Here is a 26,000-nt window from a genome sequence, read left to right on the forward strand (position 1 = left end):
TCAGGATTTGTCTAGTATTTGATGTGGAAGAGAGACTGCAGTTGTCTTTGCAACAGGTTTGTCTTTGCCTTTCATGAAGAAAGTGAGCAGTTCTCCTTTTCCTTTCACAAAGATGGGTCCTCTTTTGACAAAACGGAAACCATACTCCTTCAGGATGTTATAGCAGTCCTCCACCACCTGGGGAGCACCAACACCATAAAAACAAAGACATCTGTGTTAGAGCTGAGTGATACTCTCAATATTTATAATATATTCCTTAAAGTCAGTGCAATTAGGCTAGTTTTGAATCCGAAGTATGAGTATGTTAAGACAGAGACGTTTTTAAAGAATCTTCAGTTGCATAAATTGCATTAGAGGTGGAAAGTTCAGTTCATTTCTGGGAATCATTTAAGCAATTGATTCAATTATTTATTTATCATCACTCAAAATAAATACAGTATTATATACACTATATTGCCAAAAGTTGTGGGACGTCTGCCTTTACATGCACATGAACTTTAATGACATCCCATTCTCAATCCGTAGGGTTTAATATGGAGTTGGCCCACCCTTTGAAGCTATAACAGCTTCAACTCTTCTGGAAAGGCTTTCCACAAGGTTTACTTTTGACCATTCTTCTAAAAGCGCATTTGTGAGGTCAGGCACTGATGTTGGACGAGAAGGCCTGGCTCGCAGTCTCCGCTCTAATTCATCCCAAAGCTGTTCTATCGGGTTGAGGTCAGGACTCTGTGCATGCCAGTCAAGTTCCTCCACACCAAACTCACTCATCCATGTCTTTATGGACCTTGCTTTGTGCACTGGTGCGCAGTCATGATGGAACAGGAAGTGGCCATCCCCAAACTGTTCCCACAAAGTTAGGAGCATGAAATTGTCCAAAATGTCTTGGCATGCTGAAGCATTAAGAGTTCCTTTCACTGCAACTAAGGGGCCAAGCCCAACCCCTGAAAAACAACCCCACACCATAATCCCCCCTTCACCAAACTTTACACTTGGCACAATGCAGTCAGGCAAGTCCCGTTCTCCAGGCAGCTGCCAAACCCAGACTCGTCCATCGGATTGCCAGACAGAGAAGCGTGATTGGTCACTCCACAGAACACGTCTCCACTGCTCTAGAGTCCAGTGGCGGAATGCTTTACCCCACTGCATCCCACGCTTTGCATTGCACTTGGTGATGTAATGGATGCAGCTGCTCGGCCATGGAAACCCATTCCATGTAGCTATCTACGCACTGCTGAGCTAATCTGAAGGCCACACAAAGTTTGGAGGTCTGTAGCTATTGACTGCAGAAAGTTGGCGACTTCTGCGCACTGTTCGCCTCAGCATGCGCTGACCCCGCTCTGTGATTTTACGTGACCTACCACTTCATGGCTGAGTTGCTGTTGTTCCCAATTGCTTCCACTTTGTTATAATACCACTAACAGTTGACCGTGGAATATTTAGTAGTGAGGAAATTTCACGAATGGACTTATTGTACAGGTGGCAACCTATCACAGTACCACGCTTGAGTTCACTGAGCTCCTGAGAGCGACCCATTCTTTCACAAATGTTTGTAGAAGCGTCTGCATGCCTAGTGCTTGATTTATGCACCTGTGGCATTGGAAGTGATTGGAACACCTGAATTCAATTATTTGGAGGGTGTCCCAATACTTTTGGCAATATAGTGTGTGTATATATATATATATATATATTTAAATTATATTTTATTGCTTCCTGTATGGAGACATCTGTGTCATTTTCTGTTCAAAAGATAATAAGACTGGTGCTGCATATAAATAATGGTGAATAAATATTGATTAAATATCAACCTTCCTTGTGTTGATATTGTGAAAAACAGTGTGGAAAACATATCAATATTTGACAATATGTTATGTTAAAATTGAAAATGGAAAAATATCATGTGTAGCTATATTAGCCAGTTAGATTTAAATAACTTTTTAATTATAAATATTTATTTTTAAACAAATAAAACATATCACCTGTATGTTACCCATAACCCCAGTGGACTCCATACGACTGGCCACATTCACAGTGTTTCCCCAGATATCGAAATGAGGTTTGCGCGCACCAATCACTCCAGCTAACACACTCCCCTTATTCAGACCTGACAATAAAACACACACACATACACACGCATGTTGGGTTTTCATGTTTTATGGGGACATTCAATATTTTTTTAACTGTAAAAAATATCAGCGCGGTATTGTGGGTATTGTGCATAATTTTAATCATTCCTGCAGGTATCACTCTTATAATGCGGGAAACATTTATTCACTTTAGCACATGAGAAAGAAAACACATTAGGATTAATAGCCTATGTGTTTAATTTATACAGGACTAAAAGACTATCCAGTGTTATTTTACATTTGATTACTTTTTATTCAGTTTCTGTATTTCTGTATCCGAAAAGCCCTAGTGTTAGACCTACTCAAAAACGTTTCTCTTTATTTCATTTTTATCTTTATTCTATTGTATTTATTTGTGCTACTTTTTACACAAATACATAGACTGAGCAAACATTTATGTGAGATAAATGCAAATAAAAAAAATTCCCCCCAAAAAATGCTCCCCAACTCCCCCCTCATATTAATAAATCCCGCCCATAAGACTCCCCATTTTCCAAAATCATATTTAGGCCCTGCCATCACTAAAAATGTTCTGCATTTGTAAATTTTTAAATATTACTTAGTGTAATTTATAAGCTGTTTCCTCATGGGGACCATACATATATATATATATATATATAAACATAAAAGAGGATAAAGGAACATAAAAGTAACATAGGTCTGTAGTTGTGTTTGCTGACCTATGCGAAGCATGAAGTTATTGAATGACTGTTTGTTTAGGTTTCCAAGTGTGACTTTCATAGCCAGCGCGAAGTCTGCCAAATCAGCGAAGTGTTGCCAGCGCTCCATGATGCACTGATCCTCTATCTGTATCACACACATCATCATCATCATCATCATCAGTATCACAGACTCCATTGGCAGACTAGAGTGTGTTGTGTAGCGCACCTTGCGGTCGGCGTATCCGTTAGTGTTGCTCTCTGGCGTCACGCCTGATGCAGCCATGTATGTGCTGCCGATGGTCTTGATCTTCGTAATGTCGCGAAACTCTGTGCGATCCAAAAGCTACTCAAGAGTCAAAAAACACATCATATGATTCTAAAGAGAATTTCTGCTGAACAAATGATGAGATGTATAAAAAAAGGACAAGAGACACTCACACTGTCAAAGTCAGAGATGATCTCATTAAGGATTCGGAGGCATTCTATCCCTCCGTTGTTTATACTCTCCTCTGTGTAAAAGTCGGAGAAGTTTGGAATAGAGGCAAACATCACGCCGATCTCATCATACGACTGACTGTAAAGTTCCTGCAATAGACAAATAAACATCAATATGCACATTTATTAAGGACTAAACACATCGGGGTTCAGGAATATACTTCCATACCTCATCTCGCTTCTTGGTGCCCAGGAAGTGTTTGGCCACGTGATCAGGGAGCATGTTAGTGACCAGCGCCTCGTTGTATGTTCTCATTTCATACACTTTCTCCTTCTGATCGTGCACCTCAACCTTCCACAGAAAAAGCTTACGGGACTGTGTTTCCACCTGAGAGAGAGGAACAAGAATTAACATGCTAATAGTTATAAAAAACAGAGGAGAGGAAATAAATGTGAGGTTTTTAAGCTATTGTAGGACATACGTGGCGTGTAAAGTAGTAGAAACTCATCATCATGATTATAATCATCACGGTCAGCAGATATCTGGTGGGAACCACTGAATACCTAAAGAGCCACAGAAAATAATGAAAGAATCAAGTATTAGCCAACTTTTTCCACTTTTGTGAGCGGCATTTCATCACTAAACCGGGTGAAAATCATTTAACGCGGTGAAAAATACTATAGAAATATGCTATAAAAAGAACTGTGCTGTATTTAATTGAGCAAATGCCATTCTTTTTTCACTCTCCTTTCTGTGTAAATTTGGCTCATTATAGATTGTGCCTTATTCACAAAACTCTGTTTAAAAGACCTGTTTGTGTATTGTTATTGATTATCGCATCCGTAACTTAAATAGTGATCAAATGATGGAGAAGAGCATAAAAAGAGCATTAGAGCATATACACAGACACAACAATTATTCCTAGTTAATTCGCTCCTGAATTCTACATTAAAAAACATTTAAAGAAATACTTTTATTCGTGAAGTGCTCAGTAAGTTACATTTATAATGTAACAAAACAAGAACTTTCTATTCATCAAAGAATCCTGAAAAAATGTATTGAAGTTTCCATAAAAAGGCTGTTGAAATATGAATGATTTCTGAAGATGATGAAAATTCAGATTTGACCACAGAAATAAAGTGGATTTTATTAAAATAGAAAACAGTTATTTTAAAATGTAATAATATTACTTTCCTTGTCAGCGTTTTTGATAATTTTCACAAAACTTTCAAGGCTCCCAGAATATTTTGTTGTATGAGTATAATGCAATATATCAACAGAAAGAACAGAGCCTTTTCTTTAAACAAAAAAAACCCCTTGTTTTTATTCTAGCTTTATGCATTCTTCATTTTGAACAAAAAGCTGAGAAAATCGTGTTTCTTTTCTCAAAAACTACAAAGTGAAACAGTGAAAACACGGAAAGCCAGAAAATTACATCAAGGGCGGGGAAAGAGTTAAGAGACTTCATTCAAAAAGTAGTGTCAAATTATATTTTGTGTAAATATAGCACTCTTCGAGTATTCAAGTATTTCTAAACTCAAACTTGACTCACCTGTAGTCCAGGTAGCGAATGAAATCATAGATGTCGTAAATGTACATCCAGCTGTGGATGTTTACAGCACCTGTCACTATAGTAACCAGCAACATGAGCGCCAGCTTGACGACATGGCTGAGCTGTACGAGCATGACGGTTGCCACAAGCGACAGCACTGATATGTATCCGTAGTGTTTGGGGTTCTCGGCACATCCGCCGTCACCCAGAGACTCGAGCGTCATGCCAGAAGTGGAGTTTAGAAGCAACAGGGGGGGCTGAACACAGCTCAGCTAAAGAAAAATGACAAGAAAAAGTGTTTTTTTGTTTGCGAGCATCGAGCATAAAAGTCTGAATTTCCTAGTTGAATTGAATAATGCAAAAGAACCGCACTTGAAGTCAGACTTCCAACATGGAAATGTGGGTGCATGACATCCTACAAACATGCCAATCACAGTCAAAAATAATAACAATAATAATAATTGGGAAAGATGTGAAATATGTCTTATCTCACCATATCAGCCACTTCAGCCATGGTCAGAACAAATATGGCGGCCATGGCCCATGTGTTACGAGCCCAACGTGTGCTGTCGATCCAGTGCGAGAAGGACACCAGCCTCCGGGAAAAGATCTGATACACACACATCACAATGTTTCACAGACGGTCTTGAAGTACTAAAATAACTAAAACTGAAGTAAAAATAAATTGAGCTATATATATATATATATATATATACACTCACCTAAAGGATTATTAGGAACACCATACTAATACTGTGTTTGACCCCCTTTCGTCTTCAGAACTGCCTTTAATTCTACATGGCATTGATTCAACAAGGTGCTGAAAGCATTCTTTAGAAATTTTGGCCCATATTGATAGGATAGCATCTTGCAGTTGATGGAGATTTGTGGGATGCACATCCAGGGCACGAAGCTCCCGTTCCACCACATCCCAAAGATGCTCTATTGGGTTGAGATCTGGTGACTGTGGGGGCCATTTTAGTACAGTGAACTCATTGTCATGTTCAAGAAACCAATTTGAAAGGATTCGAGCTTTGTGACATGGTGCATTATCCTGCTGGAAGTAGCCATCAGAGGATGGGTACATGGTGGTCATAAAGGGATGGACATGGTCAGAAACAATGCTCAGGTAGGCCGTGGCATTTAAACGATGCCCAATTGGCACTAGGGGTCCTAAAGTGTGCCAAGAAAACATCCCCCACACCATTACACCACCACCACCAGCCTGCACAGTGGTAACAAGGCATGATGGATCCATGTTCATATTCTGTTTACGCCAAATTCTGACTCTACCATCTGAATGTCTCAACAGAAATCGAGACTCATCAGACCAGGCAACATTTTTCCAGTCTTCAACTGGACTGCCGCATACTGGATGTTTTTCCCTTTTCACACCATTCTTTGTAAACCCTAGAAATGGTTGTGCGTGAAAATCCCAGTAACTGAGCAGATTGTGAAATACTCAGACTGGTCCGTCTGGCACCAACAACCATGCCACGCTCAAAATTGCTTAAATCACCTTTCTTTCCCATTCTGACATTCAGTTTGAAGTTCAGGAGATTGTCTTGACCGGGACCACACCCCTAAATGCATTGAAGCAACTGCCATGTGATTGGTTGATTAGATAATTGCATTAATGAGAAATTGAACAGGTGTTCCTAATAATCCTTTAGGTGAGTCTAATATATATATTTATAAATTATATACAATTACCGTAACAAATTGAATTATATGAACTGAAAATATAAATTAAAAGCTAAATCAAAATGGTCAGAGTTGTTTAGTTTCATTGTGGTTTTTGTTTCGCTTTCCCTTTTTCTCGTTTTGACTGTGTTCCCGGTCATTGTTAGTTTCCATAGTTACTCATTAGTTCCACACCTGTTCTTAAGGCCCGTTCACACTAAGGACAATAACTATAAAGATAACGATAAAGATTTAGTTCTAAAAATCTAATCTATAATATCTATAAATTCTTAATATTAATGAATAGCAGAATTCACACCACAGCTTTAACGATAATGGCACAGAGAAACCATGGCTGCGTCCGAAAACCTAGGCAGCTGACTCGTTTTCCTGGCTGCCTTATCAGACAATGACTCTGCAGGCAGCGTTTGTGCATGAAGGCACCTCACAAAACTGATTTGGGACAGACTTCTAAGGCAGTGTAACCGTTTAATGATCTACAGCAAAATAGAGAGAGCTTTGGTGAGAACTAAACAAATATTTAATAACTACATTAGTAATTTCTCGCTAGAAATGACATCAGAAGTGGAAAATGTTGGTACAAAAACGTACATTTACACACAAACTGACCAGCAAACGCAACTTTCGGACGGCATTGTTTTCTAGCTCAACTGTCACAGAAGGGAAAGCACAGGATTTGTGGGATATCAAAGGCAGCAAAGGATACATTTATGCTGCCTTCAAAAATCGATCAGATGAAGGTATCTCAGGAGACAGGAAGTGAAGCTAACATTAGATTCGGACGTACTGTGATGCCTTCCTTGTTCTTGCCTTCCATATGTCCTCCGAAGGCAGCATTTTCCAGGTTTCAGACGCAACCGATATTGTTGGAATCACTTAGCCAATCAGAATCCACTGGTGTGGACGCTAATATAGTTATCTTTATAGTCATCGTCCTTGGTGTGAACGGGCCTTTAGTTCTGTTAATTGCTCGGTGTGTACGGTATTTAAGCTTCTCACAGTTCTTGGTTCGGTGTTGTTTGTCGTTAAGTATTATGTGGTTGTTTTGCTAGGTTTTCCCGGTGATCTCCTAAGTGTTTCCTTTTGGATTTGGACTGTTTTGTTGATATTCCTGAGTCGTGCGAGTCAAACTGAGTGTGACAAAAAATATTAATAAATACTACAATAGTAAATAGCTAAATATATAAAATACTTATATATACCAAGTAGAGCTGATAAATTGAAAATCATTGTTTCAAACAGATCACAATTCTCCCACAATTCTGGACAGATAACTAAACATAATAACGTAATTTACTAGATGTTCTGACAAAATGTTATCTCCTGCAGTCTATTTAAATTGTTTAATTAAATTATTTAATTGAATGAATAATTCAACTGATAAAGATTTCACTTGTTTCATTACTGAATGAATGAATCAGCATTTTTGAACGAATCTCTTGAATGAATGATTCAATGACAAATACATTTTTTACAGTCACTTGTCGCCACCTACTGGTGTAACCATGTAATCGATTAAATCGTTATTTGAAGCACCAACTTACTTTCAAATGGTAATTTTGATCGCTACCACAGACATCAGTGTTTAAACTATACATTTTTGTCCCAGTATTCTGTGATAATATGAATATTTGTAACACAGAAATAACGATACTGTGTGGTTAAAAATACTGTTTGTGAAGCTGTTTCATACCTATATGTAATAACTCCTTTCTCTGGGTCAGCGGCAGAGCAAACACAGATTTGAATGTTCCGGTGTGAACAAATCTGGCTAATATTTAACCCCAAAACCAAAAATAATTAACATGCAAAATGTAATTTCTTTTTTCTTTTGTTTTTGGGGTGAATTATGACGAAGTTGTTGTCGTGAAATTCACTGAATCATCTACTGCTGTGATGTTGAACCAAAGTCCCTTTCTAGCAAGTCTTTGGTTGAACTCACTCGAGGAAAGATGGCCGCTAGTGAACACAGAGTCAGAATCAGCAGTAACAGCTCACCGACAGCCAGAGTCACGTAATTCACAATCAACCTGTCAGAAATTAAGCAGACATGTGACATCCTTACACAGTAGTGTCAATTTGAATAAAATGTTACATGAATACATTAACGATCTATTTAGCATGTTGCATTAGTAATTAATTATGCATGAGCTTCACTCACTGTGGATCTATGAGCATTTCCATGACTGAGGTGAAGATCAGAACCACACAACAGCAGCTGAAAGCAACACCCGTCTGTCTCTCCTTCTCTGCCGAGTAACGAACCTCCAGATCAGGGTCCTTAAACCTCAGAGAGAGAACACCAGTCTTCCTCTCCTCCAGACTGAGAGAGAGATGGTGATGTGAGACAGCCGCATAAAAGCAAAACCACTGGGTTCAAATAAGAATAAAGGGTCTTTACGTCTCCTCTGCCTCTCTCTCCAACAGAGCTTTATTCAACAGATCATTCAGATGCTCGTCTTCCAGCCCTTCATCTGTCATACTGGCCAACTGTAGCCGCTGAGAAACCACACGCACAGGTCGAAGGTCAATAGAGTGACAGTTGACAGACAGACAGACAGACAGACAGACATAGATAGATAGATAGATAGATAGATAGATAGATAGATAGATAGATAGATAGATAGATAGATAGATAGATAGATAGATAGATAGATAGATAGATAGATAGATAGATAGATAGATAGATAGATAGATAGATAGATAGATAGATAGATAGATAGATAGATAGATAGATAGATAGATAGATAGATAGATAGATAGATAGATAGATAGATAGATAGATAGATAGATAGATAGATAGATAGATAGATACATAGACAGACAGATAGATAGACAGACAGATACATAGACAGACAGACAGACAGACAGACAGACAGACAATAGATAGATAGATAGATAGATAGATAGATAGATAGATAGATAGATAGATAGATAGATAGATAGATAGATAGACAGACAGACAGACAGACAGACAGACAGACAGACAGACAGACAGACAGACAGACAGACAGACGATAGATAGATAGATAGATAGATAGATAGATAGATAGATAGATAGATAGATAGATAGATAGATAGATAGATAGATAGATAGATAGATAGATAGATAGATAGATAGATAGATAGATAGATAGATAGATAGATAGATAGATAGATAGATAGATAGATAGATAGATAGATAGATAGATAGATAGATAGATAGATAGACAGACAGATACACAGACAGACAGACAGATACATAGACAGACAGATAGATAGATAGACAGACAGATACATAGACAGACAGACAGACAGACAGACAGACAGACAGACAGACAGACAGACAGACAGATAGACAGATAGATAGATAGATAGATAGATAGATAGATAGATAGATAGATAGATAGATAGATAGATAGATAGATAGATAGATAGATAGATAGATAGATAGATAGATAGATAGATAGATAGATAGATAGATAGATAGATAGATAGATAGATAGATAGATAGATAGATAGACAGATACACAGACAGACAGACAGATACATAGACAGACAGATAGATAGACAGACAGATAGATAGACAGACAGATAGATAGACAGACAGATACATAGACAGACAGACAGACAGACAGACAGATAGACAGACAGACAGACAGACAGACAGACAGACAGACAGACAGACAGACAGATAGATAGATAGATAGATAGATAGATAGATAGATAGATAGATAGATAGATAGATAGATAAATAGATAGATAGATAGATAGATAGATAGATAGATAGATAGATAGATAGATAGATAGATAGATAGAAAGATAGATAGATAGATAGATAGATAGATAGATAGATAGATAGATAGATAGATAGATAGATAGATAGATAGATAGATAGATAGATAGATAGATAGATAGATAGATAGATAGATAGATAGATAGATAGATAGATAGATAGATAGATAGATAGATAGATAGATAGATAGATAGATCTCACCTGTGTTTCTGACTCTTCAGGTATGTTCTTTACTGAAGTGTGGCTGCCGCTGGTTTCTGTGGTGTTGATCATCTGAGGAAAGTTTTGAGATGAGTTTCAGACGAGAACAACAGAACAGAGAATAGGAATGAAGCTCACGATACTCACTGTGCCGTTGCTCACTCCGTTTGTTTTGGGGGTTTCTTTGGACACGCGCACCAGGTACGTGTCAATGCCTTTCTCCAGAAGATAGTCGCATCGTTCTCCTCCATTGCCCTCCTCCAGCTCAAACTCTCCATCCTGCAAACAGTCCTTTGTGCTTTGAGAGATGTGCACACGCCTGCAAACGCAGCAGAAAGAGAGTCATCCACACTGTAATTACATAGGAAACTAATTGTTTAAATTCAGTTGTAACAGATTTTAGTTTATCTCACCCAGGAATTCCCCCCGACTCCATCTTGTTTGCCACAGTAACATCAGTGGACCAAACGTCAAACTGCCAGCGCTTCTGTCCCAGGACTCCACCCAGTACGGTACCAGTGTGCACGCCTACACGCATATCCACTCCTGTCTGAGTTTTTTCACGCACATAGCTGAACACAGGTGAGAAGCATATGAGCCATTTCTTTATAGTTGTTTAATCCATTTTATTCAATTATAAAATCTATAATAATTTTATTTTAATAAAAAAATGAATTCGTATTTTAATTTTACATATTACATATATATAGTATATACACTGATCAGGCACAACAGTCCCCGTTTTACTGCCAAAACAGCCCTGACCTGTTGAGGCATGGACTCCACTAGACCCCTGAAGGTGTGCTGTGGTATCTGGCACTAAAATGTTAGCAGCAGATCCTTTAAGTCCTGTAAGTTGTGAGGTGGGGCCTCCATGGATCAGACTTGTTTGTCCAGCACATCCCACAGATGCTCGATTGGATTGAGATCTGGGGAATTTGGAGGCCAAGTCAACACCTCAAACTCATTGTTGTGCTCCTCAAACCATTCCTGAACCATTTTTGCTTAGTGGCAGGCGCATTATCTGCTGAAGGGGCCACAGCCACCAGAAAATACTGTTTCCGTGAAAGGGTGTATATGGCAGGTGGTACGTGTCAAAGTAACATTCACATGGATGGCAGGACCCAAGGTTTCCCAGCAGAACATTGCCCAAAGTGGCCCAAGGGACAGAGGTGAACCAGCGACAAGCTCATGGGCGGCCAAGGCTCAGTGATGCACGTGGGGAGCGAAGGCTGGCCCGTGTGGTCCGATCAAACAGACGAGCTACTGGAGCTCAGATTGCTCAAGAAGTTAATGCTGGTTCTGATAGAAAGGTGTCAGAATACATAGTGTTGTGTATGGGGCTGCATAGCCTCAGACCAGTCAGGGTGCCCATGCTGACCCCTGTTAACCGCCGAAAGCACCAACAGTGGAACGTGAGCATCAGAACTGGACCATGGAGCAATGGAAGAAGGTGGCCTGGTCTGATGAATCATGTTTTTTTAAGTGGATGGCCGCTGCGTAGTTTACCTGGGGAACACATGGCATCAGGATGCACTATGGGAATTAGGTAAGCCGGCGGAGGTAGTGTGATGCTTTGGGCAATGTTCTGCTGGGAAACCTTGGCTCCTGCCATCCATGTGGATGTTACTTTGACACGTACCACCTACCTAAGCATTGTTGCAGACCATGTACACTCTTTCATGGAAACGGTTTTCCCTGGTGGCTGTGGCTCTTTCAGCAGATAATGTGCCCTGCCACAATTAAAGCACAAATGGTTTGAGGAGCACAACAATGAGTTTGAGGTGTTGACTTGGCCTCCAAATTCCCCAGATCTCAATCCAATCGAGCATCTGTGGGATGTGCTGGACAGACAAGTCCGATCCATGGAGGCCCCACCTCGCAACTTACAGGACTTAAAGGATCTGCTGCTAACATCTTGGTGCCAGATACCACAGCACACCTTCAGGGGTCTAGTGGAGTCCATGCCTCGATGGGTCAGGGCTTTTTTGGTAGTAAAAGGGGGACCAACACAATATAAGGAATAATGTCATGTTATGCCTGATCGGTGTATATACACACCTTTTTTCATAATTGCTGTGCTAATTTATGAACAGCCATCAAAGCATAAAGCACAGAGTCATCATCAACTTCAGAGCTCACTTGATCTACTGTAAATACATGCCCCTATTTACTAATAACATATTTTTAGTGATTTTTGCGATTACAGCGATTACAGTACTAAACTAATGAAGTGCTCTCTTTTATTCATACTTGATCAAATTCATCATAGTGTTTCAGAGGATAAGACAGATAGACAGATACATAGACAGAGCATCTCCAAGTTTATTGTATACAAAAGCCCTTCCCACTCGTGGAAGCCCCTCCCTGTGGGTGTGTGGATTAGATAAAGTTTCTCATAGATGGCAAATACAGTATTACAGTTACAGATAAAACCCCTCCCATATGGCATGCACAGTGGATAAAGTGATTGGGCCCTGCAGGTAAAGCCCCTCCCAGTGGGCGTGTACTCACGAGATCGCGTCCACCATAGACAGGCCCATCATAATGGAGCAGACCGCGTGATCTTCACGGTAATCAGGCAAACCGCAGATACAGTAATAACAGTCTCCCAGAATCTTGATCCTCAGCTGGTGGTGTTGCTGTTAAAACATACAGACAGATAAGAGCAAATAAACTTGTGGAAGTGTCAGTGTTTCTTGTGTCCTTAATACTAGTGGTTATATGCACATTTGTACCATGCAAATTCCCCGTAATTTATGCTTTTGTCCTCTTTTGTATTTTCCTTGCAATGTGGACATATATAAATATTTCAAATGTGTGTGTTGGCTGTTTTACTCACTGCTGCTAGTTTGTCGAAGCGAGCAAACAGCTCGTTGAGTACTTTGACTAGTTCTTTCGGAGTCACGGCAGACGACAGCTGTGTAAAACCTACGATATCTGCAAAAAGGATACTGCAGAGAGAGAGAGTTTAAAGTCAGCATAAAATGACAACCTTTTTTATTTCTGTGATTTTAAGTATTTCTGAATGAAACAAGATATTGAGCAAGGAAAAATGGTCCCACTTTATATTAGGTGGCCTTAACTACTAAGTTAAAGGGTAAAGTTAGGGACAGATGTGGTGGTATGGGTAAGTTTAAGGGGAAAGTTAGGGACAGGTGTGGTGGTATGGGTGAGTTTAAGGGTAAAGTTAGGGACAGGTGTGGTGGTATGGGTGAGTTTAAGGGGAAAGTTAGGGACAGGTGTGGTGGTATGGGTAAGTTTAAGGGGAAAGTTAGGGACAGGTGTGGTGGTATGGGTAAGTTTAAGGGGAAAGTTAGGGACAGGTGTGGTGGTATGGGTGAGTTTAAGGGTAAAGTTAGGGACAGGTGTGGTGGTATGGGTGAGTTTAAGGGGAAAGTTAGGGACAGGTGTGGTGGTATGGGTAAGTTTAAGGGGAAAGTTAGGGACAGGTGTGGTGGTATGGGTGAGTTTAAGGGTAAAGTTAGGGACAGGGGTGGTGGTATGGGTGAGTTTAAGGGGAAAGTTAGGGACAGGTGTGGTGGTATGGGTAAGTTTAAAGGTAAAGTTAGGGACAGGTGTGGTGGTGTGGGTAAGTTTAAGGGGAAAGTTAGGGACAGGGGTGGTGGTATGGGTGAGTTTAAGGGGAAAGTTAGGGACAGGTGTGGTGGTATGGGTAAGTTTAAGGGTAAAGTTAGGGACAGGTGTGGTGGTATGGGTGAGTTTAAGGGTAAAGTTAGGGACAGGGGTGGTGGTATGGGTGAGTTTAAGGGGAAAGTTAGGGACAGGTGTGGTGGTATGGGTAAGTTTAAGGGGAAAGTTAGGGACAGGTGTGGTGGTATGGGTGAGTTTAAGGGTAAAGTTAGGGACAGGTGTGGTGGTATGGGTAAGTTTAAGGGTAAAGTTAGGGACAGGTGTGGTGGTATGGGTGAGTTTAAGGGTAAAGTTAGGGACAGGGGTGGTGGTATGGGTGAGTTTAAGGGGAAAGTTAGGGACAGGTGTGGTGGTATGGGTGGGTTTAAGGGTAACGTTAGGGACAGGTGTGGTGGTATGGGTGAGTTTAAGGGTAAAGTTAGGGACAGGTGTGGTGGTATGGGTGAGTTTAAGGGTAAAGTTAGGGACAGGTGTGGTGGTATGGGTGAGTTTAAGGGTAAAGTTAGGGACAGGTGTGGTGGTATGGGTGAGTTTAAGGGTAAAGTTAGGGACAGGTGTGGTGGTATGGGTGAGTTTAAGGGTAAAGTTAGGGACAGGTGTGGTGGTATGGGTAAGTTTAAGGGGAAAGTTAGGGACAGGTGTGGTGGTATGGGTGAGTTTAAGGGTAAAGTTAGGGACAGGTGTGGTGGTATGGGTGAGCTTAAGGGTAAAGTTAGGGACAGGTGTGGTGGTGTGGGTAAGTTTAAGGGTAAAGTTAGGGACAGGTGTGGTGGTATGGGTAAGTTTAAGGGTAAAGTTAGGGACAGGTGTGGTGGTATGGGTGAGTTTAAGGGTAAAGTTAGGGACAGGGGTGGTGGTATGGGTGAGTTTAAGGGGAAAGTTAGGGACAGGTGTGGTGGTATGGGTGGGTTTAAGGGTAACATTACGGACAGGTGTGGTGGTATGGGTGAGTTTAAGGGTAAAGTTAGGGACAGGTGTGGTGGTATGGGTGAGTTTAAGGGTAAAGTTAGGGACAGGTGTGGTGGTATGGGTGAGTTTAAGGGTAAAGTTAGGGACAGGTGTGGTGGTATGGGTGAGTTTAAGGGTAAAGTTAGGGACAGGTGTGGTGGTATGGGTGAGTTTAAGGGTAAAGTTAGGGACAGGTGTGGTGGTATGGGTAAGTTTAAGGGGAAAGTTAGGGACAGGTGTGGTGGTATGGGTGAGTTTAAGGGTAAAGTTAGGGACAGGTGTGGTGGTATGGGTGAGCTTAAGGGTAAAGTTAGGGACAGGTGTGGTGGTGTGGGTAAGTTTAAGGGTAAAGTTAGGGACAGGTGTGGTGGTATGGGTGAGTTTAAGGGTAAAGTTAGGGACAGGTGTGGTGGTATGGGTGAGTTTAAGGGTAAAGTTAGGGACAGGTGTGGGGGTATGGGTAAGTTTAAGGATAAAGTTAGGGACAGGTGTGGTGGTATGGGTAAGTTTAAGGGGAAAGTTAGGGACAGGTGTGGTGGTATGGGTGAGTTTAAGGGTAAAGTTAGGGACAGGTGTGGTGGTATGGGTAAGTTTAAAGGTAAAGTTAGGGACAGGGGTGGTGGTATGGGTAAGTTTAAGGGGAAAGTTAGGGACAGGTGTGGTGGTATGGGTAAGTTTAAGGGGAAAGTTAGGGACAGGTGTGGTGGTATGGGTGAGTTTAAGGGGAAAGTTAGGGACAGGTGTGGTGGTATGGGTAAGTTTAAGGGGAAAGTTAGGGACAGGTGTGGTGGTATGGGTAAGTTTAAAGGTAAAGTTAGGGACAGGTGTGGTGGTATGGGTGAGTTTAAGGGTAAAGTTAGGGACAGGTGTGGTGGTATGGGTAAGTTTAAGGGGAAAGTTAGGGACAGGTGTGGTGGTATGGGTAAGTTTAAGGGGAAAGTTAGGGACAGGTGTGGTGGTATGGGTAAGTTTAAGGGGAAAGTTAGGGACAGGTGTGGTGGTATGGGTGAGTTTAAGGGTAAAGTTAGGGACAGGTGTGGTGGTATGGGTAAGTTTAAGGAGAAAGTTAGGGACAGGTGTGGTGGTATGGGTAAGTTTAAGGGGAAAGTTAGGGACAGGTGTGGTGGTATGGGTGAGTTTAAGGGTAAAGTTAGGGACAGGTGTGGTGGTATTTGTGAGTTTAAGGGTAAAGTTAGGGACAGGTGTGGTGGTATGGGTAAGTTTAAGGGTAAAGTTAGGGACAGGTGTGGTGGTATGGGTAAGTTTAAGGGTAAAGTTAGGGACAGGTGTAGTGGTATGGGTAAGTTTAAGGGTAAAGTTAGGGACAGGTGTGGTGGTATGGGTAAGTTTAAGGGTAAAGTTAGGGACAGGTGTGGTGGTATGGGTAAGTTTAAGGGTAAAGTTAGGGACAGGTGTGGTGGTATGGGTAAGTTTAAGGGTAAAGTTAGGGACAGGTGTGGTGGTGTGAGTTAGTTTAAGGGTAAAGTTAGGGACAGGTGTGGTGGTATGGGTAAGTTTAAGGGTAAAGTTAGGGACAGGTGTGGTGGTATGGGTGAGTTTAAGGGTAAAGTTAGGGACAGGTGTGGTGGTATGGGTGAGTTTAAGGGGAAAGTTAGGGACAGGTGTGGTGGTATGGGTGAGTTTAAGGGTAAAGTTAGGGACAGGTGTGGTGGTATTTGTGAGTTTAAGGGTAAAGTTAGGGACAGGTGTGGTGGTATGGGTAAGTTTAAGGGTAAAGTTAGGGACAGGTGTGGTGGTATGGGTAAGTTTAAGGGTAAAGTTAGGGACAGGTGTAGTGGTATGGGTAAGTTTAAGGGTAAAGTTAGGGACAGGTGTGGTGGTATGGGTAAGTTTAAGGGTAAAGTTAGGGACAGGTGTGGTGGTATGGGTAAGTTTAAGGGTAAAGTTAGGGACAGGTGTGGTGGTATGGGTAAGTTTAAGGGTAAAGTTAGGGACAGGTGTGGTGGTGTGAGTTAGTTTAAGGGTAAAGTTAGGGACAGGTGTGGTGGTATGGGTAAGTTTAAGGGTAAAGTTAGGGACAGGTGTGGTGGTATGGGTGAGTTTAAGGGTAAAGTTAGGGACAGGTGTGGTGGTATGGGTGAGTTTAAGGGGAAAGTTAGGGACAGGTGTGGTGGTATGGGTGAGTTTAAGGGTAAAGTTAGGGACAGGTGTGGTGGTATTTGTAAGTTTAAGGGTAAAGTTAGGGACAGGTGTGGTGGTATGGGTAAGTTTAAGGGTAAAGTTAGGGACAGGTGTGGTGGTATGGGTAAGTTTAAGGGTAAAGTTAGGGACAGGTGTGGTGGTATGGGTGAGTTTAAGGGGAAAGTTAGGGACAGGTGTGGTGGTATGGGTAAGTTTAAGGGTAAAGTTAGGGACAGGTGTGGTGGTATGGGTAAGTTTAAGGGTAAAGTTAGGGACAGGTGTGGTGGTGTGAGTTAGTTTAAGGGTAAAGTTAGGGACAGGTGTGGTGGTATGGGTGAGTTTAAGGGGAAAGTTAGGGACAGGGGTGGTGGTATGGGTAAGTTTAAGGGGAAAGTTAGGGACAGGTGTGGTGGTATGGGTAAGTTTAAGGGGAAAGTTAGGGACAGGTGTGGTGGTATGGGTAAGTTTAAGGGGAAAGTTAGGGACAGGTGTGGTGGTGTGGGTGAGTTTAAGGGTAAAGTTAGGGACAGGTGTGGTGGGATGGGTAAGTTTAAGGGTAAAGTTAGGGACAGGTGTGGTGGTATGGGTGAGTTTAAGGGTAAAGTTAGGGACAGGTGTGGTGGTATGAGTAAGTTTAAGGGTAAAGTTAGGGACAGGTGTGGTGGTATGGGTAAGTTTAAGGGTAAAGTTAGGGACAGGGGTGGTGGTATGAGTAAGTTTAAGGGTAAAGTACGGGACAGGTGTGGTGGTATGGGTAAGTTTAAGGGGAAAGTTAGGGACAGGTGTGGTGGTATGGGTAAGTTTAAGGGTAAAGTTAGGGACAGGTGTGGTGGGATGGGTAAGTTTAAGGGTAAAGTTAGGGACAGGTGTGGTGGTATGGGTGAGTTTAAGGGTAAAGTTAGGGACAGGTGTGGTGGTATGGGTAAGTTTAAGGGTAAAGTTAGGGACAGGTGTGGTGGGATGGGTAAGTTTAAGGGTAGGGTTAGGTATAAAGGAAGTGTCAACAGTGGAATTATAAATTTAAAGTTACAGAAATTAATTACAGATGTAAATACATGCTGGTATTTTTAAGTAAAATGTAAAAACATGTATGTACACAATAAGTGCATTGTATCAAATTAATAATTTAAATGTTAGTGCATAGTAGTTAAGGCCACCTGATATAAAGTGGGTCTGAAAAAATATATAGGTTTATTTAATTTAATTTTTTTCTTACAATCATTATAGGACCATTTTTTCAATACTGTTTCATTTATGTATGTATTATGTATTTTTTGAGTGTAAAGAACAAATCAATGGACAAATCTGGGTCAATCTTTAGGTGAACAGATTCAAAAGAATCACTGGGGTGAATCAAAATCCCAGCACTTGTGGTAAATAAAATAGCTTAATATAAATGAAGACAGGATAAAATCATGCAGTGATTTAGCAAGAGGGGGACGGTTAGTGTCTTACCTGACATTTTCGTGGCGGTACATGTACATGGTGTTGAACTGCTGAGCATCTGATTTCTGATTGGCTTCTTTTTTCATGCCCTGAAGCATCTCATCTGCTATGTGCTTCGGCAAGATGGACAGCAACAACTCCTCCTACACACACATAAATATATATATATATATATATATATATATATATATATATATATATATATATATATATATATATATATATATATATATATATATATATATATGTAAATATAGACATATAGAGATCCTGTCAATTTTTTTAACATCTCTTCTGCTCACCAAAGCTGCATTTAATCAGAAATACAGTAAAAACTGTAAAACTGCGAAATATAATTACAACTTAAAATAACTGTTTTCTATTTACTAAATGTAATTTATTCCTGTGATGCAAAGCTGAATTTCCAGCATCCTTACTTCAGACTTCAGTGTCACAAGATCATTCAGAAATCATTATAATAAGCTGATTTGATGCTCAAGAATTATTTCGGATTATTATCAATGTTGAAATATTTTTTGACATTATAAATGTCTTCATTGTAACTTTTGATCAATTTAATGCATCCTTGAGGAATAAAAGTATATCTTACCACAGATGTTTGAATGGCATTATTGTTTCCACAATAATGTTAAGTAGAAAAACTGTTTTCAACATTGATAATAATAATAATAATTGCAACATATAATAATAAATTATGCTGAAAATTCAGCTTTGATCACACAGCTATTTTAAACTGTAATAATATTTCACAATGTTTTTACTGTATTATATTTTGATTAAATAAATGCAGCCTTGTAAACTGCTAGATTCAGATGTATTTTTCTCATTTGGTGGAGCGTCAACAGGTGAATCTAATGTTTGAAACATTTTTTATGTGCTCTCTCTAGTTCACGAACAGAAGAGTGATGTGGGATTTCGGGAGTTTGATCACAGCACATTTGTCTCTTGATGCCGTTGCCATAGTGAGCTAAACCTGTCAGCTGTGCTCTGATTGGCTGGATGCACTCAACTCCCAGAAGCCCCTATTGCTGCTATGGCATTCTGAGATTGCCGGGTATCTGGAGACCATGTGACCACACGAGCAGGACGGACAGAAAGAGATGCTGACAGAAAGCATTTAAACCGGAGTACAGATAGTTTGGTGTTAGCGATTAAGGATTCCACTGAAAAACTTAACAGATTAGCAAATAATGGAACATCTTGTCAATGTGAATGGGGTAAGTTGTCACAAGGGAACCTGCCATTAAATTGCAAAATTTAAACAGTAAATCAATGATGAAACACAATCCAATTCAAAAGCAAAAACGTAAATGGTACCATACAAAATAAAGGACTTTAAGTAAGTTGATTTCCCCATAAAACAATATGCAGCTTTCAGCATGGCTGTTTGTTTAAGTGGTCCAAAATAGTCCGAAATTGACCAATGGTATAGGCTTGGGGCAGGACTATCTGTTTGTCACCTCTAGCAAATGTCATGAGTGTTCTGGAAACTTAGAAATTTAGTTTTGTGAAGCTAGTGGACAGAAAATACACTTCTCCTTTAAATTTGGAAAACAAAAAGATGGTAAGCCATCTAGGGAGTGGATTTGCTCCTTTTTTACCTTTTCCCCAAGAGTTACACACACACACACACACACACACACACACACACACACACACACACACACACACACACACACACACACACACACACACACACACACACACACACATACAAACGTCACAAATTCCTCTGAGATGTACATCTTGCTGTAAGATGCACATTGGATTGTCAGTCAGGTTTATTATAGTTGGCTAAAATGAAAATAAAATATAAAGACAATCTTTCATCTAGTTGCAAAGTTTCACTTGATGTACTAAAATAAACTAAAACTGAAATACAAATATATAGACAGTTAAAGAATGAATAAAAATTGCAAAGACACACAACTAAATTACTAAAACTTTACCTAAAATTGCAATTAAAATGGAAAATATAAAAAGAAAAACGAATTAATAAATATGAATTAAAACGGCAAACCTTTACAATAAGGTTTCATTTTAGTTAACTACATAACTAACGATTAACAATACTTTGCATATTGCAACAATACTTCAGCATATATTAATGTTAGGTAATGTTAATTTCTACATTTACTAATACATGATTGAAATCAAAGTTATATCTGTTATAATGAACAAACAATGACCAGTTGTATTTTTATTAACTAACATTAAAGGGTTAGTTCACCCAAAAATGAAAATTCTGTCATTAATTACTTACCCTCATGTCGTTCGACACCCGTCAGACCTCCGTTCATCTTCGGAACACAAATGAAGATATTTTAGTTGAAATCTGATGGCTCTGAAAGGCCTCCATTGGCACAATGGCACGGTTCACTCTCAAGACCCTTAAAAGGTACTAAAGACGTTGTTACAAAGTCCATCTCACTAAGGTGGTTCTAAAATAACTTTATGAATCGGCGAGAATAGTTTTTGTAAACCCTAAATAACGACTTATATAGTGATGACGATTTCAAAACACGGCATCATGAAGCTTCGAAGCGTTATGAATCAGTGAGTCGAATCATGATTCGGATCGCGTGTCAAACCGCCAAACTGCTGAAATTTGGCGATCCAAACTGCTGATTCGACTCACTGATTCATAACGCTTCGAAGCTTCATGAGGCCGTGTTTTGAAATCGTCATCACTATATAAGTCGTTATTTAGGGTTTACAAAAACTATTCTCGCCGATTCATAAAGTTATTGTAGAACCACTGTAGTGAGATGGACTTTGTAACGACGTCTTTAGTACCTTTTAAGGGTCTTGAGAGTGAACCGTGCATTGTGCCAGTGGAGGCCTTTCAGAGCCATCAGATTTCAACTAAAATATCTTCATTTGTGTTCCGAAGATGAACGGAGGTCTTACGGGTGTCGAAGGACATGAGGGTAAGTAATTAATGACAGAATTTTATTAGTTCATGTTAACTAATGCATAACTAATGTTAACAAATGAGACCTTATTGTAAAGTGTTACCATAAAAACTATAATAATATCTCAATCATACTGCTGTCATTATATGTGTGACATGAAGTGATGGACAGGAGGCTGTTGCTTATTTTCAAATAAAAATCTTGAAAATTATATGAATGTGTTTTGGTTGCACCAAGAACTAAAATGACACAATGTTTTGCTATAAACTAACACAAATATCAATATAAAACAAACTGAATTAATGGTCTTTATGCAGGTCTTAAATAGCAAATAAATGTTACTTTTTGAGTGAACTAACCCTATTGCATTAAACAGAAATATATGAGATATTATTTATATATATATATATGACTGAGCTTAAAACTTAGTACGTACTGTGTGACCAACATAAAATAATGTGTGATGGCAAATTTGGACTCTTGGGTCTTTAGTGTCGCTGCTGTCACAATAACAGCAGCCTGGGGAATAACTTCATTACTGCAATAAGAATGACAACAGTGTGTGTGTGTGTGTGTGTGTGTGTGTGTGTGTGTGTGTGTGTGTGTGTGTGTGTGTGTGTGTGTGTGTGTGTAGTGTGTCCTTGTCTCTAGTTCTGCTCAGATGTGCCAATAACAGGTAACAGGACACTAGGGCTCCAGAGCAGAGCTCCACCACTGAGCCCAATTAGAGCATCTCTGTATTTTCATTACCCACGCACTCGCAGACTTGGCTTAAGCATCCTGTACACTTAAAAAACTTCTTCATTAGAGAGATTATTTGTATTTGCAATGCATGTTTGTGTGTACCTGCTGTTGACTCTGATCCTTCAGCGTAAGACTGACTTCCAGAGATTGTTTGGCTTCTAGGAACGCCGTGCGGTACTTACGGTCGGCCATGAAATATGACATCACGCCCACCAGAACGGCAGCAAAATACAGCATCAGATTCGCCACGAGCTATGAGAAACAACACACTTCTGCTTGAATATACACACTCCAGCAACACAGAACATTATGTTTGTTGACATGAAAAATAGATGTGCTTTTGAGACTGTCCTATGACGTCAATGTAAAACTGTTTCTTCCTGACACACATATATCGTCACATTACATCTGGCCCTTCTGTGAGCTCCACCTCCGTGTTCATGACATGTCTCACAACCCTCTGCTGTCATGAATCACAGTTTTAGGGACTGATAGCATCTTTATACCACAGTAACAACACAGTATTGTTTATAAGGTTTGGTTAAATAAAAAACACAAAACTTTTAGTTAAAAAGGATAGTTAGTAAGACTTTGTAAGAGTTTGAAAGAAACCTCTTAAGCTCACATAGGATGCATGTATTTGATCAAAAATACAGTAAAAAGTTTGAAATATTAATATTTCAAATATTTCTTTCTAATTGAATATATTGTAAAATGTAATTTATTCCTGTGATCAAAGCTGAATTTTCAGTATCATTACTCCAGTCTTCAGTGTCAAATGATTCTTCAGAAGTCATTCTAATATGATAACATTTCTGATTATTATCATGATTAACTAGAGAAAGATACATTTATTTTCAGGATACTTTGATGAATAGAAAGTTCAAAAGAACAGCATTTATTGCAAACAATATAAATGTCTTTTACTGTCACTTCTGATCAATTTAATGCATCCTTGGTAAATAAAAGTATAGATTTCTTTTTAAAAACAAGGTTAATCTAGATGTGTAAATTATATTAAAATATATAACAATTTTATATAAAATTGAAACAAAAATTGAAGTATAAAATAAAAAAGATTATAGATATAATTTAACAAAATTATTTAATGTAATTTATATTTTACCATGTGAAGTTCCATTCTGAGATTACCCTTTACAAAAAGTACTACAGCAATATTACACTCTAAAAAATGCTGTGTTAAAAATAACCCAAGTTGGGTTAAAACAACCCAATTTTTGGGTTAGTCCATTTTCAACCCAACTTGGGTTATTTTTAACCCAGCATTTTTTAGAGTGTAGATTTGATAAACACCATGGTAAAATGATGCCATGACATCTGAAAATGGTAATCACCTTTACAATAAAAGTACTGTGGTGATACAATGGTACAAGGAAGTGCATTCAGAACCATGATATACACTATATTGCCAAAAGTATTGGGACACCCCTCCAAATCACTGAATTCAGGTGTTTAAATCATAAACATTTGTGAAAGAATGGGTCGCTCTCAGGAGCTCAGTGAACTCAAGCGTGGTACTGTGATAGGTTGCCACCTGAGCAATAAGTCCATTCATAAAATTTCCTTACTACTAAATATTCCACGGTCAACTGTTGGTGGTTTTATAACAACATTTGGGTTTTCATGGCCGAGCAGCTGCATCCAAGCCTTACATCACCAAGTGCAATGCAAAGCGTGGGATGCAGTGGGGTAAAGAATGCCGCCACTGGACTCTAGAGCAGTGGAGACGTGTTCTCTGGAGTGACCAATCACACTTCTCTGTCTGGCAATCCGATGGACGAGTCTGGGTTTAGCGGTTGCAGGAGAACGGGGCTTGCCTGACTGCATTGTGCCAAGTGTAATGTTTGGTGGAGGGGGGGTTGTGGTGTGGGGTTGTTTTTCAGGGATTGGGCTTGGCCCCTTAGTTCCAGTGAATGAACCTCTTAATGCTTCAGCATACCAAGACATTTTGGACAATTTCATGCTCCCAACTTTGTGGGAAAAGTTTGGGGATGACTGCGCACCAGTGCACAAAGCAAGGCCCATAAGGTCCAAAGTCCTGACCTCAACCCGATAGAACACCTTTGGGATGAATTAGAGCGGAGACTGCGAGCCAGGCCTTCTTGTCCAACATCAGTGCCTGACCTCACAAATGCGCTTCTAGAACAACGATCAAAAATTCCCATAAACACACTCCTAAACCTTGTGGAAAGCTTTCCCAGAAGAGTTAAAGCTGTTATAGCTGTAAAGGGTGGGCCAACTCCATATTAATCCCTACGGATTAAGAATGGGATGTCATTCAAATTCATGTGCATGTAAAGGCAGGCATCCCAAAACTTTTGGCAGTATAGTGTGCATCATCAGTCCAAATCACTGTAAATAATTTCTTCACGTATAGCCTACAGAAAAGTTTAACAAAAAGTTTTTATCCCTCTTTTTTGAAGTACCTTGGAGTATCTGATTATGGAAACTGACCAAACAAAGTTTTCCAGAGTGAGTGTGTTTGTGTCACCTGTCTGATCAGCACTGGTATCTGTAGTTTATCTTGTTGTCTCTGCGCTATAGTGAATCCCAGCAGTAGCGTGTGCGCGCAGCACGAGAGCGCGCTCAGGAGCGCGATGGGCGCAAGCGGCAGTGGGAGCGTGAGGAAGAAGGAGAAGATGAAGAATGTCTGCCATCCCACCGTGTCACCGGCTGCGTAAAATCCCGCGAAGTTCAAACTGAAGTAGCACAGCACGTGGACCGTGATGAGCAGCCACAGCGCGTATGGCACGAGGCTCCGGGACACGGCCTCTGGCAGCAAACGGAACCGGGACATAATGTAGAGCAGAATATCCGAGCCCAGCCCACCTGCCGCCACCGCGAGCGTGTTCAGTTTATCCTGAGAGTAAACAACCGCGCACATGATGATCACATAACTGTTGAACAGAGCCGCGAACACGATAAGCACCAGTAACGTCTCCTGCCTCTGGCGCATAAAATACGTCTGATAAACTTTCTCGAGAGACTCCGGAGTAAACTTAAGTCGCATGAAACGCGGCAGAGATAAAGACAGACGTCCGCCGGACCCGCGCGCTGTCATCTCGTGCGCGCCACCGCCGCCCTTGTGCTGCTCCGACACGGTAACCGGACGGTCCTGAATCCCGTTTACCGACATACTGCAGCTCTAGTGAAGTTTTACGTGTAATAGCTATCTGTGGCAGATCCGTCACGGTTGTCCGAGTTTATTCCGCTCGGGTTTGAGTAGAAACACACCGGAGAGGTTCAGTCTGTCATTCCTTAAAGATCTCCGGCTCCGTTTCCATGACAAACACATCTCGAGCTGCTCTTCCACATCCTTTAATCACAACAATAACGAAGCAGAAACAAAGCAAATTGGTTACAATTACAAACATGTTGTTCATAAGTTACCACGTCACTATAACACTAAGAATAATTAATAATTTCATATTTATAAATATAACCTCATAGGCTACATTTGCTTAGATTTTAATGAGTCAACGCGCGTTTTTTCACAACAAAAACGCTCGTGTTTATAAAAAAGTAGCTAGCCTCAGTCATTTAGCATAGTGTCATATTTGCTGGTCACAAATAGCCTGTCTACACAATATAGTTGTGGTCTGTGGTTTAAAGGGATAGTTCATCCAAACATAAAATTGTCATTATTTATTCACATT

The 26,000-nt window shown here is 40.1% G+C and overlaps 1 protein-coding gene across 1 annotated transcript; it reads right to left on the reverse strand.

The window, feature by feature from the left end:
* On the reverse strand, positions 1–25,360 carry adcy3b (adenylate cyclase 3b; the record flags this gene model as incomplete). Its single annotated transcript, XM_079832212.1, has 20 exons — positions 24,836–25,360; positions 22,426–22,575; positions 18,653–18,786; positions 13,296–13,407; positions 12,968–13,095; positions 10,867–11,025; positions 10,601–10,772; positions 10,454–10,525; positions 8,879–8,976; positions 8,639–8,800; positions 8,420–8,507; positions 5,267–5,383; positions 4,774–5,045; positions 3,703–3,784; positions 3,450–3,608; positions 3,224–3,370; positions 3,012–3,128; positions 2,804–2,930; positions 1,977–2,101; positions 1–177 (listed from the first exon to the last, which is right to left on the reverse strand). Exons 1-20 carry the CDS (start codon positions 25,352–25,354, stop codon positions 1–3), a joined length of 3,117 nt encoding a protein of 1,038 aa, XP_079688338.1. The 5' UTR covers positions 25,355–25,360.
* Positions 25,361–26,000: the final 640 nt, after the last annotated feature.

This window comes from Gobio gobio (assembly GCF_949357685.1).
Source record: "Gobio gobio genome assembly, chromosome: 12".
Taxonomy (NCBI): Eukaryota; Metazoa; Chordata; class Actinopteri; order Cypriniformes; family Gobionidae; genus Gobio; species Gobio gobio.